Source organism: Danio aesculapii, chromosome 3, assembly GCF_903798145.1.
Source record: "Danio aesculapii chromosome 3, fDanAes4.1, whole genome shotgun sequence".
NCBI classification, from domain to species: domain Eukaryota; kingdom Metazoa; phylum Chordata; class Actinopteri; order Cypriniformes; family Danionidae; genus Danio; species Danio aesculapii.
Window position 1 is genome coordinate 27,912,403 of NC_079437.1, and position 12,658 is coordinate 27,925,060.

The window sequence follows — 12,658 nt, forward strand, 5'->3', positions numbered from 1 at the left end:
ACAGCCATTCTAGTCCATTTCCTGAATGAGTACTTAATGATCACAAACCTACAACTCAAACAATGTAGTCAAATTTACAAACAATGAATCTGAAAAATATAGTAGGACATACTTTGATTTTCAAACTAATTGTTTTAGTGATTAGTAGGGCCAGGCAGAATCTGCGAACATTTTTTGCTATTTCTGCGCAGAATTCTGTTAAAAATCTGTGGATTTATGCGGAATGATTTTAGGAGTATTATATAACTAAAACCTTAATTTGTAAAATAACAAATAATACCCTTTTAACTATTATTTAATGTTTACAATGCAAATCCAATTAGATCCACTTTATTTAGTAAACAAAGCAAGTCTCTTATATAATAAATCTACTAAAAGACAGAAAATATTACTTTACAAACTGTATTGTAAGTAAATTAAATGAACATTTTCATAATAGTCCTGAGACTAATTTAAAAACTGAATAAATATAAATTTACACACATTTACACAAGTAAATAAATAGACTCAATGATGGGCTAAAAATCTGCATAAATCTGCTGAATTCTGCGCGCGCAGATTGCGTGGGTGCATGCAGCATAAAAAAATTATCAGTATCGCATACAACATAAAAATATAAACAATTTCAAAAGACAAATAAAGATTAAGTCGCTTTATCAGTATTTTATTACATATTAGTTGTTATACCTGCTTTTAATAGTTTAGTATTGTCTTCTTTATTAATAGTGAAACTTCAAATATCAAAAATCTCAAACATTACAAAACCCAGTTTAATTTTAATCCTCCTCTCAAAAAAGGTACATTGTAATGACTACTTAGTATTTACTATATACCGAGTATTCAATAGAAGAAGAAAAAAAAGTGATGTAAAATGAGAAGATGGGAAAATGGACATCCTCTCTCCTTAATAAAACAAACGAACGGAAGCTTGCTCACTCACTGTCTAACGTCGCACAATTATATGAGCATTAAGAGTGTTGCATTAGCATAAGCTTCATCTGTTAGCTTTCACGCTGCACGATCAATCCCTTTTTAATTTGACTGGATGTTTGATCTGGGCTGCTGCTGAAGGCTTGCTTCTAAACCAATGCTCACGCGCGCTACAGCAAGCAGTTTTACGGCGTCTAGTAAATACTGTGTAATTCAGACGCTTGGAGAGAATAAATCCTGAACTCGCAGAAGATGATTTACTGAGAAGGACTGCGCTCACGGACATGCTGCTGAGCTCCAGATGTGAAGCTCAAAGCATCCCCTGTAAATAGGGTTCGTCTTGTTTATTCGGGGATGTGTTTTTCTTCTTTGCCATTAACAATGTCTCCTCAACATGTTTTTGGTAATGCTTGAGTGTGTGTAAGGCAACGACCATTCATTTAGTGACACTAATTGCAGGCTGTGACGTCAGCTGGTGGACAGAGGTGAACATCTTTTATGTGTATTATGGATGAGTCAGAATCATTAGCTCAAATCATTCGATAATGAGCTTCCTTAATATATGCATGTCTACAAATCTCCCAAGATATTCTAGAAAGCCTTTAATTTTTTTCTCCATTTTGTTTTTTTATCAAGCTATGTACACTCAAAAAAAAGCATGTGGCTTGTTCAAACTACCTATTTAAAATGAGCTGAATCAACACAATTCTTGAGTTTTATTGAACGACTTCATTGTTTTATGTTCCAACCACTTAAATCTGTGAAACAATTAAGTTTACTTAATTGATTTGTGTTGCGACAACATAAAGGAATTATGTGGAACCAAGCATTTTTTATAGTGTACTCTGTAAAAAAAATACTGGATTCCACACAATCGATTTGTGTTGAGACAACTTGAAGAGAACTAAGTTTTTTTTTTTTATTATTATTATTTAGTTACTTATTTTACTAATTTAAGTGGATTGAACATAAAACAATTAAGTCATCCTCTGTAAACACCAAGAATTTAGTTGTTTCAGCTCATTCTAAGTTGTTTGAACAAACATCAAATGTAATTTTTGAGTGTATAGCTTGCTAAACAGTAGTCAACATTGTCCTAGTACAAGAATAGAGGTTGATCAATAGTTTTAGGACAATTTTGATAAAAGGTGATGATGCACTTAAAATAAATTAAAAATATTTATTATATGAAGCACATAATATAATATACTGATATACATATTAATAATATATTTAATAAAAATAAATAAATATATATAATATTTTTTTAAATGATAATTTCGGAGATACAGTGCCTCGGCATGCATCAGCCTGTGATACTGAGCAGAGCAAAGATGGTTAACATTGCGCCACAAGATGGCGACAGAGATCGCATAATAAGCCCTTAGAGGAGAAAAAACTAAGTGAAATTCAAACTACAGCTGATCAAAATCATTATAAAACAAAAGAGAAAGAGATCTAAGCTGATCTCTCTCTCTTTTGAATTATGTAGTGATGTAATTATACCATAGTCTGTTAGTGTTTGCTTTCCTTTGGCTTTTTCAGGGTTAATTATTGTGATATCCTGATTGCAACAGAGAAATAATGGGAAATGTCTCTAGACTGATGGCATTTCATGCTGTTCAGCCTTATAATCTTAAAATGTCAGCAAAATTGTGCCTGTTTTGACATTACACTAGAGAATCATTCAAATAGCTCTAAAGTGACGTTTGTGAAGTAACAATGGTTTTTGCTGTTCTGACGTCAGCTGCAGATGTGAAGGAATAGCGGAAGAAAGTTCCTCGTACAAAAGGAATTTTAGAAACTCGTGTTTGATTTTCTTTTTTGTATATATATATATATATATATATATATATATATATATATATATATATATATATATATATATATATGTATATATATATATATATATGTATATATATATATATATATATATATTTATATATATATATATACATTAATGTGGTATAAAATTATTCACTTTGGCACAAAATAAAATATCACAAAACTTGGCCAAATGATTAAATAATTAAGATTTAATTTAAAGAAAATAAATAACTATTATGTAAGTCCGAAAAACAAACCTGAAAAAAAGTCAACATGACAATTTTGTACCTCATTTATCTTATGAAAAAAACATGATTATAGTGCATACATAGATAAATATACAATTTAGTACATTCATTAATAGATGGAGTTCCATTCATTGTATGTACATTTCATGTATTTTGTTCAAATGTTACAAAAAAAATGAGGATTTCAGGACAGGAATTATAATCTTGTCATTGACTCTGCTATTCAACCTCTGGTAATGCATGACAAAAGACAGAAACAGGCAGAAATCCAAATGGCAGTAACATTGTATCTCCTCTAAGGGTAAAAGGTACAAAAAGCCATTTCAAAAGGTACATTTGTAATTTTACTGTACTTTATTTACCCCTAAATGGTGTATAGTATTACCTTGAAGACTGCATATTTACACATAAAGCATACATTAGTACCTAAATGATACATATTAGTGCACTGAAAAGGTACTAATTAATGCTTTAGGGGAAAATCAAGTACAAAAATATGCCTTTTAAAAAGTGACAGCTTTTGTACCTATTTTCCAGAGAGTGCATCTAGTGTATGTTGTATCTGAAATGGCTGTGCTTCTCTTGTGTTCAGCTGCAGCAGTATTAAAGGCAAGATTAAACTGTACTGTACTCTGCTGTTTGAACATGAAGGCATATTTAAGCAGATCTCACCAAGGGAGGAGGGCATTTCATGTACTGTGTACAACCGGTAAATACTCAGGAGCTTGTCTAGCTGTCAGAATAAGGGGCCAACAGATGCTTCTGTACGAATATAGCAGTCTTCCCAGCAGTGTGTAAGTCATTGTTGTGTTTTCCCATCTGCCTGTATGTACCTCCACTATCTTTCGGCTGGACAAAATGCTCCAGTTCAACTTGATCTTATTTACAATCACCAATTACCTTTCACTAAGGCTCAGCTTTGTTTTTCTTGTTCATTTCACGCATGTAAGTCACGTCCAAAAAGGGAATTCAACCAACTCTCGGACCCCTCGCATTCATAGTTCACCAGGATTCTGTGATTAGAGTTTTCTGGTTAGAGCAAGGCCAGCTGTGTATGTGCGTCCTCTCAGCATTGCTCTTCTCCCAGAGACTCGGTGTTGTCGCCCTGGTCCACTGGAGCTGGTGGTGAGCGCATTTTCCCACGACTGTTTCCATGGCTGCCTCCGTGGCTTGGGTAAACATCAACAGAGCTGGAGATGGACTGGACGGATCTGTCTCGGAAGTAGTGGAAGGTCTCGGGGTCCAGGAAGGTTTGCTCCTCGCGTAGGCCTTGCTCAAAGAGCTTCCGTTTGTGGCGAAACTCGATCACTGTCTTTGTGTAGGAGTTGAGTGTGGTGACGGAGGCAGCCATACAACAGGTGAACGAGCCCCAGGCCATACTGTCAAACAGACACACATATAAAAAAAAGATATTATAATACAAGATTTTATAAGCTATATATTTATCATAGTGCATTGTTAAATAATGGATGAGCATACAGACATATACACTGTGTCCTAACTACATGCAATGCAACTATGCATTGTAGATGTATTTAAGTTTGTTTGGTTGTGTTGCATCTGGTGCGGACCACTAAATTGCTTGTAGCTGGATTCTTGGATGGATGGGTGGATGGATAGATGGATGGATACTGTAGATGGATGTATTTAAGTTTATTTGTTTTTGTTGCATCTGGTGCCGACCGCCAAATTACTTGTAGCTGGATTTTTGTCTAGATAGATCGATGGATGAATACTGTAGATGGACATATTTAAGTTTGTTTGGTTTTGTTGCATCTGGTGCAAACCCCCAAATTACTTGTAGCTGGTTTCTTGGCTAGATGGATGAATGGATGGATGGATGGATACTATAGATGGATGTATTTAAGTTTGTTTGGTTTTGTTGCATCTGGTGGGGACCACCAAATTACTTGTAGCTGGATTCTTGTCTAGATGGATGGATGGATGGATAGATGAATGGATGGATGGATGGATAATGTAGATGGATGTAGTTAAGTTTGTTTGGTTTTGTTGCATCTGGTGCAGCCCCCTAAATTACTTGTAGCTGGATTCTTGTCTAGATGGATGGATGGATGGATTGATGGATAGGTAGATGGATGGATGGATGGATGGATGGATAATGTAGATGGATGTAGTTAAGTTTGTTTGGTTTTGTTGCATCTGGTGCAGATCCCCAAATTACTTGTAGCTGGATTCTTGTCTGCATGCATGGATGGATGGATAATGTAGATGGATGTAGTTAAGTTTGTTTGGTTTTGTTGCATCTGGTGCAGACCCCCAAATTACTTGTAGCTGGATTCTTGTCTAGATGGATGGATGGATGGATGGATAGACAGACAGACAGACAGACAGATGGTCTAGATGGATTGATGGATGGATAGATGGATGGATGGATGGATGGATGGATAATGTAGATGGATGTAGTTAAGTTTGTTTGGTTTTGTTGCATCTGGTGCAGCCCCCTAAATTACTTGTAGCTGGATTCTTGTCTAGATGGATGGATGGATGGATTGATGGATAGGTAGATGGACGGATGAACGGACAAATGGATGGACGGATACAATAGTTGGATGTATTTAAGCTTGTTTAAATTTGTTGCATTTGGTGCGGACCGCCAAATTGCTTGTAGCTGGATTCTTGTCTGGATGGATGGATGGATGGATAGATAGATATTGTAGTTGGATGTATTTAAGTTTGTTTGGTTTTGTTGCATCTAGTGCAGACCTCCAAATTACTTGTAGCTGGATTCTTGTCTAGATGGATGGATTGATGGATTGATGGATTGATGGATGGATGGATACTGTAGATGAATGTATTTAAGTTTGTTTGGTTTTGATGCATCTGGTGCAGACAGCCTAATTACTGATGCATGGATGGATGGATGAATAGATAAATAGATAGATTGATGATCTGACACAAGAAATGTGTACCTGAATGTGTACAAGACTTGTTAATCCAACATTATTCTTCTAAATGTTGTCAGAACTTCATTAAAAGGCTGTCTAAAATATTTCATTCTAAACAATGCTGCTGATTTATGAGCTTCCTTTAGCAGAATGGATAAATGATGTAATTGTTGTTGCAGGCTACTCAGACTTGGGTTTTTGTTTTTGGTTGTCACTGTCAGTTATTTGTTGTGTTGATGATGTTAAGAGCTCATCTCTAATGTTTGCTTATAGTCACCATTGTTAAGGTCTGCATTTTGTGAGTCATACCAAATGTTTTTCTTTAGAAGCATTTAGTTTTCGAAAATTTACTTTTAATTAACTCTTTCTCAACCCATGTTATTTTTGTCTTTCATAGCCCTCAGAATATTATGTTGGATAAAAATTCTGAACATAGAGAACTCTTTCTAAGAGTTTGTTTCTTTCTAAATTACTCTCACTCACTCAAAAATCACATTTTTATCCCAATATAGATTGAGTAAACTGAATGCATAAGCACTCCCAGAGATTGTGTGCCAGCATAAAATCTGGAAAGAATTCAGTCTGGACCTACTTCATTTCATATTTGAAGAGTTCTAATTGTGTGTAAGGCGTGAAAACTGTGGCTTTACTATTTTGATAAACTTGCATGCAATCTTGCTAGTTTTAAAATGTATTTTTCAGTGATGGTTCGAAATAAAACAATATTAATAAAAGATTTCTGTGTGACGTTGTTGCTATAACATGCAGTCAGCAAATGACATTTCCCTAATCAACGACAATCTTCATCACTGTGAGCATTTGGATGGGTAGGATGTCAGTTTACGAAGTTGTTACGAAGTTTACGAAGATGAAATTTGATTTGACTGACATTTTTCTCCAATCCAGCACAAAACTGTTATGTTTGGATTTAGGACTAGCAGACTAGAACTAGCACTATGGGACTGAGATACAGTATATAACAAAAATCTCATATCACATTATAAGTCATCTTGTATCCTGATAACGATATATACATTATATTACAACATAGTACCTTTTTTGTAAATTCAATGAATTAATTGTTTATAATTTATACATTGACCACATGGAAAGACACATTTTTTTCTCCCTTTAAAAAAAATAATTAAAAGTTTATACTCATATATACTCAAAATATACTCATTCAAATTATGCCTGCATGATTAATCAATTTTAAATTGAAATCGCGTTTTGAAAATGTGTGATTTCCAAATCGCAAAAAAAAAAAGCTACGATTATTTTGATTATTACTCTGGTGAGGGAGGCGAGCGTGAGCAATTAAAAAGACCCAACTAACGTTTAAAAGCAGACAACTGTTACAGCAGAGCCCACAAGCCCCCATTACGCTATGGGGAAAATGACAGCTGTAAACTCTCTCGGCTGTTACAGCGATACTTGTGGATCCACACACATGAGCGTTACTCTGCAGCACGAGTTTTTACCACCGCGTCTATCATAAGTCAGCTGTTATAACCGCGCATTATAGAGCGCAGCTGTTTATCTGTATCCGCGCTGACCGTTAGAGCCTTTTTAAGTGCAGGAACACAATGACCAATCACAGGTGTTTAAGAAGCCATTCGAAAATGCTTAAAAAGCAAGCAGGATTATATTTACATTTATTTGTTTGCTATAAAGGCTCATGTTGTTCTGTGCATGTCCTAGAGTTTTGTTTGATATGTTCAAAAAAGAGTTTTCTTTGAGCAGGTACAGTTCATTTATCTGACTGATTGTATTAAAGGACAAAACTGTATTACAAATAATATATAAATATAAATATATTTATAATTTATACATTTTACTACAATAATTCTTGTGCTGTGAAGTAAAATCTGTCATGTCAAGTGAATGTCATGTAATCAATATGGAAATTGTAACACAACCTAAATGTAAAGGTTTTAAAGGTTTTATATAGGTATATCTCTATATAAGATTTTAGATATACATTATTTAATTGATTTTAAAATATTGTAGTTATTTTTTTAATTTGTTATCACAACTGACAACTTTATTGGAATAAAATGGTTTTAAATAAACAGTAGCACAGTGTAGCGTACTTTGTGATTATGCTTGGTCTTTCTTTGGTGCTGTTAAAACCACCTCATCAAACCTGCAGCTCTTTTATGAAATAAATTAGTAAATTGTATTTTAAATAGCAAATCGCTATTTTGATCAGATAAATCACAATTAGATTTTTCCTCCAAATCAAATGTTCAAAAACTAGTTACAGGCCCAAACATAAAAATTGCTAAATAAAATTAAAAATGTAAACACTGTACTTTTATGATTACAACTTTCTCATGAGGCTGTTATTCAAGTTTCTGTCTGCAGCTTTATAATGACGTGTAATATTGTGCTCTTATAAATTTTGAAAAATTATTACTATCAACAATGTATTTTGTGACATAACAATATAAATGATAGAGCAGTAATTAATAGACTATTTATTTTGTTAATACATAAATTGTCCTAAGTAGAAATGTCAAACTACGCTTTGAAACAAATGTTTAGACAGCTATTGGAACCCGCATAGACCCAAGATTCTCACAGAAATCAGTCAAGTTTGGTGAAGGAAAAATCATGGTTTGGGGTTGTATTCAGTATGGGGGTTACATGGTAACATCAACAGCCTGAGGTATCAAGATATTTGTGCTGCCCATTACATTACAAACCACAGGAGAGGGCAAATTCTTCAGCAGGACAGCACTCCTTCTCCTAATTCAGCCTCCACATCAATGCTCCGGGATTGGCCAGCTCAGTCACTAGATATGAACATTATTGAGCATGTCTGGGGTACGATGGAGGAGGCATTAAAGATGAATCTAAAGAATCTTGATGAACTCTGGGAGTCCTGCAAGAATGCTTTCTTTGCCATTCCAGATGACATTATTAATAAGTTATTTGAGTCATTGCAGAGATGTATGGATGCAGTTGTCCAAGCTCATGGGAGTCATACACAATACTAATTCTTTTTCCACTGCAGCATGACTTTATATTCTATACTATTCATTATTTCTGTTAAGTGATAAGACTTTTGTCTAATCAAAGTCATACCTTACTGTCCTAATTAAATAACTAAAAATCAAGGCATGATCATATTTTATTTTGGTAAAAATAAGCGTAATCTAGAGGCCTTTGCCTTTCATATAAGCCACTACTGATAGCAAATGATCAACTAGAAGTCCAGTTATTATTTGTTCCTAAAACCTGGATAGGCGACTTTTTTTTCAGGTAGTGTACAAATTGGTTGTGTTTTGTTAATAAATAATAGCTGTCTCTTGTGAAATTGCCACTTTTGCGCATGTTATAAATGCATTTTTAAATGCAAAAAGGCTCTTATTTAAAATTTTGAAAATTACATTAGATTTCATGCAGTTGAGCAACGCTTTTATCACTCGTTCATCTGCTTCTTCAATTCTTTTTGGGTCTAAATACTGAATTATTTCAAAAAGTGCATACTAGTGTGCTATATACCATATTAGAGTAAATCTGTGGAATGACAGAACATATGAAAGAAGGGTTGCCATATACATGAGGAAAAGATCAAGAAGTGTTAAATGTTACATTAGTTACAGTAATTACATGTAACACTTTTTCAGTTAATGGGGCTATAGCTTGGTTGAGGAAGATGCAGTTTCCAGTACAACATATATTTGGACAAATGTGACATTTTATAAACGATCAAACACAAATTTGTTGAACTAGTGTTTCCTTCGTGACTCAAGAGACTCTTTCCGCAGGTTACATCATTACACAAGTAGGTGAAAGAAATCACAGAATCACACGCAGACATTCAAAGAAACTAATACTTTTATCTTTCTTTGAAATATACATTTTCGTGTATCTGCAAAAAGATTACAGAAAATGCTTCACCATAATTATTATTTCCACAGCATTTTGTTTACTGCTTTTTTTCAAGCTGTTCATTCATGATTGAGATTTAGAATCAAGTAAAAAGGGCATATTAATTCAGTGATGGATTTTTAAAAACTATATGTTCTCTATGTTTCGAAGTTTCACTTTTCACCAGCAGTATAAAAGTTGCATTTCCCAAAAAAGTGTCTGTGATTTATAGACTGCAGATTACCTTTGGTTTCCATTTGGAGCCTATGAAAGTGCCATATTTGTACTTTTGAGCTGGGGAAATTAAACCTTGAACCTGAAGGGTTTAAACAAGCTCAATCTTCAATTACCCTTTGATTTTCTAGATTTTTACCATTCAGTAAGGTAGTACAGAAACGGAGGTGGAGGGGAAAAAAAACAAGAAATCGGCCAGATGGCAGAGGACAAATGAAGCAATTTTAGCCTAGACTAATAGATGCCAGGCAAGCATCTGTGGTAATTCAGCCAATGTAAATACCACTTTCATGCCTGTCAGAACCCCAGTGCATGTCTCTTATATTCAAGTGCCAAAATAACACAAATCATTTGCTGGGAGATCCAATACAACCATTCCCTCTCTGGTCTAACAGACAGGCATGGTCCCAAAAAATTAAATGATGGAGACTCACTCCAAAACAAAATTCACTGTAGGGCTGACACGCAACATAAAACAACACTGAAAAAGTTTCCATTTCAGACTTTCTCAGTTAAAGCACTAACTCTATTTTTAAAATGTGACACAAACAAGGCCACTGAATACTGATACCACTGATGTTTCAATTTAGAAATATGAAAATTATTTGATCTGCAAATGTTGGATCTCAATTATGTTTAGTGATGTGACAGAAAATATACACTTACAAAAAAGTAACCAACTTGCATTAAATTCTAGGCTTATACCTGTTTTGTTGAATAAAATCAGCAAACAATGTAAATGAAGCAATGTGAAATGTGATGCCAGAAACTTGTATTATTGTCGGCCAAGTGAAGTAACGACTAGTTTTTGAAGTAACTTATAGGGGTGCCTGATAGCACAACAGTGCCTTCGCCTCAATATGCATACTGTCCACCATAAATTATTGAATATATGACATAATTATAATGAATTATGTTAAGTGCCATTTAGATCAGAAAGGTGAATATGCACATTGAGATGCAGGGATATCAATGGTTCATATTCAGTATGACCGTGGCTTTAGGGTGTTTCTGTCCAAAGCTTGTGGAAATTAGGCCCATGATTGGCTGTCAGTTCCTATGCCTTTGACCATAATATTGTAACGCCACTTCATTTAACAATGCACACCTTTGGCACTGAAATGTGGCATTAACTTTTTAAAATGTCACTTTTTTAAGATTAGAAGGTGACTAACTTAAAAGTGAAGTGTGAAGACTTGAACTGGAGTTAAAAACAATGATAATAACCTGGGGCTAAGCACAGTGTGAAAAGTCCAAGTGTCTGAAAATATTCTGAGCTGAATATAAAAACATAGTTCACACGGAAGACTTTTGTAAAGGTCAATATGTCTGTACTGCAAGCCTCTAAATACTGTGATGTCCTTAACAGGATGTCAGTGATCAGGTTATATCAGAATGATTTTATTCTTTTAAGAAATTTTCTGTTCTCAAGCAAGAAATTCAAAGTACATTCATTTTTTTTTTAAATGAAGAAGTTTATGTTTGTTTGTTTGTTTTTTGTTAGGACACATTAATTAAATCATAAATGGGTCCCATTTTATAATATGTAGTCTTATCTTAACTATGTACTTAACTATGCATCAAAAATAAATAAAATGTACTTACTGTGTTCATAATGTATTACAGAACACTTCTTGTGCTCTTGAAAATTTGGCGATGACAGAAATAAATAACATTTCTAAAAATATTACAATAAGAAATGCTTATGTTAGAGTATTGTACACAATATTACAGTAATACTGTAATTCTTAATGAATGAATGCAGCCTTAGGCATACACTTCTGGTGAACGTCTTTCAAAATTATGATTTAAATAGGAAAATTTAATATAAGACATTGCTGCAGTTTTACTCCAAATAGTCCAAATGAAAGATATTTGGGTCAGTGTGGCCTCGAGTACAGTAAGATACTGAAGAAACCATTTCTCATTCGTTTCCCCCCCCCTTTATGTAGTCAGTTACAGTATATGGGAAAGAGAGCACTTATACTGGAGAAAGTGAAGCTGAAATGAGAAGGATCCACTAGAGCCAGATTCATTTATCGGTGAATGAGGAGCAGACCCCAGCACATCTGTGACTCCTGAAGATGCCTTGGTGAATTATCTAACACAGCACAGAGGCAATAGTGAGACCAGCTCTAGAGAATTCCACTGAAATATTGATCAGGAACTACTAAGGGTGAAAATATAGAGAGTTTGATTTGGTCACAAACAGAATGTCGCTACTTCTTCCTTGAATACGAGAATAGATGAATGTAAAATGTGAATTTGTGGTAAAAAAAACAGCATGTGCACTCACTTTGAGTCTTTTGAGGTCATATGGGGGACTTTATGGTGATCTTTTGTCATTTTGGAGCTAGAAGTTCTCTATCTTCATTCACTATCACTATATTAAAAAGAGCAGCTATTCCATTGAGTAGAAAACATTTGATACGTTTTTTTTTTTCTTTTTCTTTTTTCGTCATTTTAAAAAGATGTACACTCACATTCGCAAGTTTCTAACCAGTATCTATTTATTTTGTTTGTGTGTTTTTTTAATGTTTTTGAAAGTATTCTACTAAGGTTAACATGCTGCATTTGTTATTAAAAACTGTACAAAATTGAAAAGTTAAATTTAACTCATATAAATATATTTTA

At 34.1% G+C, this 12,658-nt stretch overlaps 1 protein-coding gene across 1 annotated transcript in view; it reads right to left on the reverse strand.

Moving 5' to 3' along the window:
* Positions 1-3,017: 3,017 nt before the first annotated feature.
* gsg1l (gsg1-like) overlaps positions 3,018-12,658 on the reverse strand; it is a 31,144-nt gene continuing 21,503 nt past the window's right edge. The window contains exon 5 of the mRNA XM_056451113.1: positions 3,018-4,384. Coding sequence (XP_056307088.1) covers positions 4,072-4,384 — 313 coding nt within the window. The 3' untranslated portion in view covers positions 3,018-4,071. The remainder of the gene's footprint in view (positions 4,385-12,658) is intronic.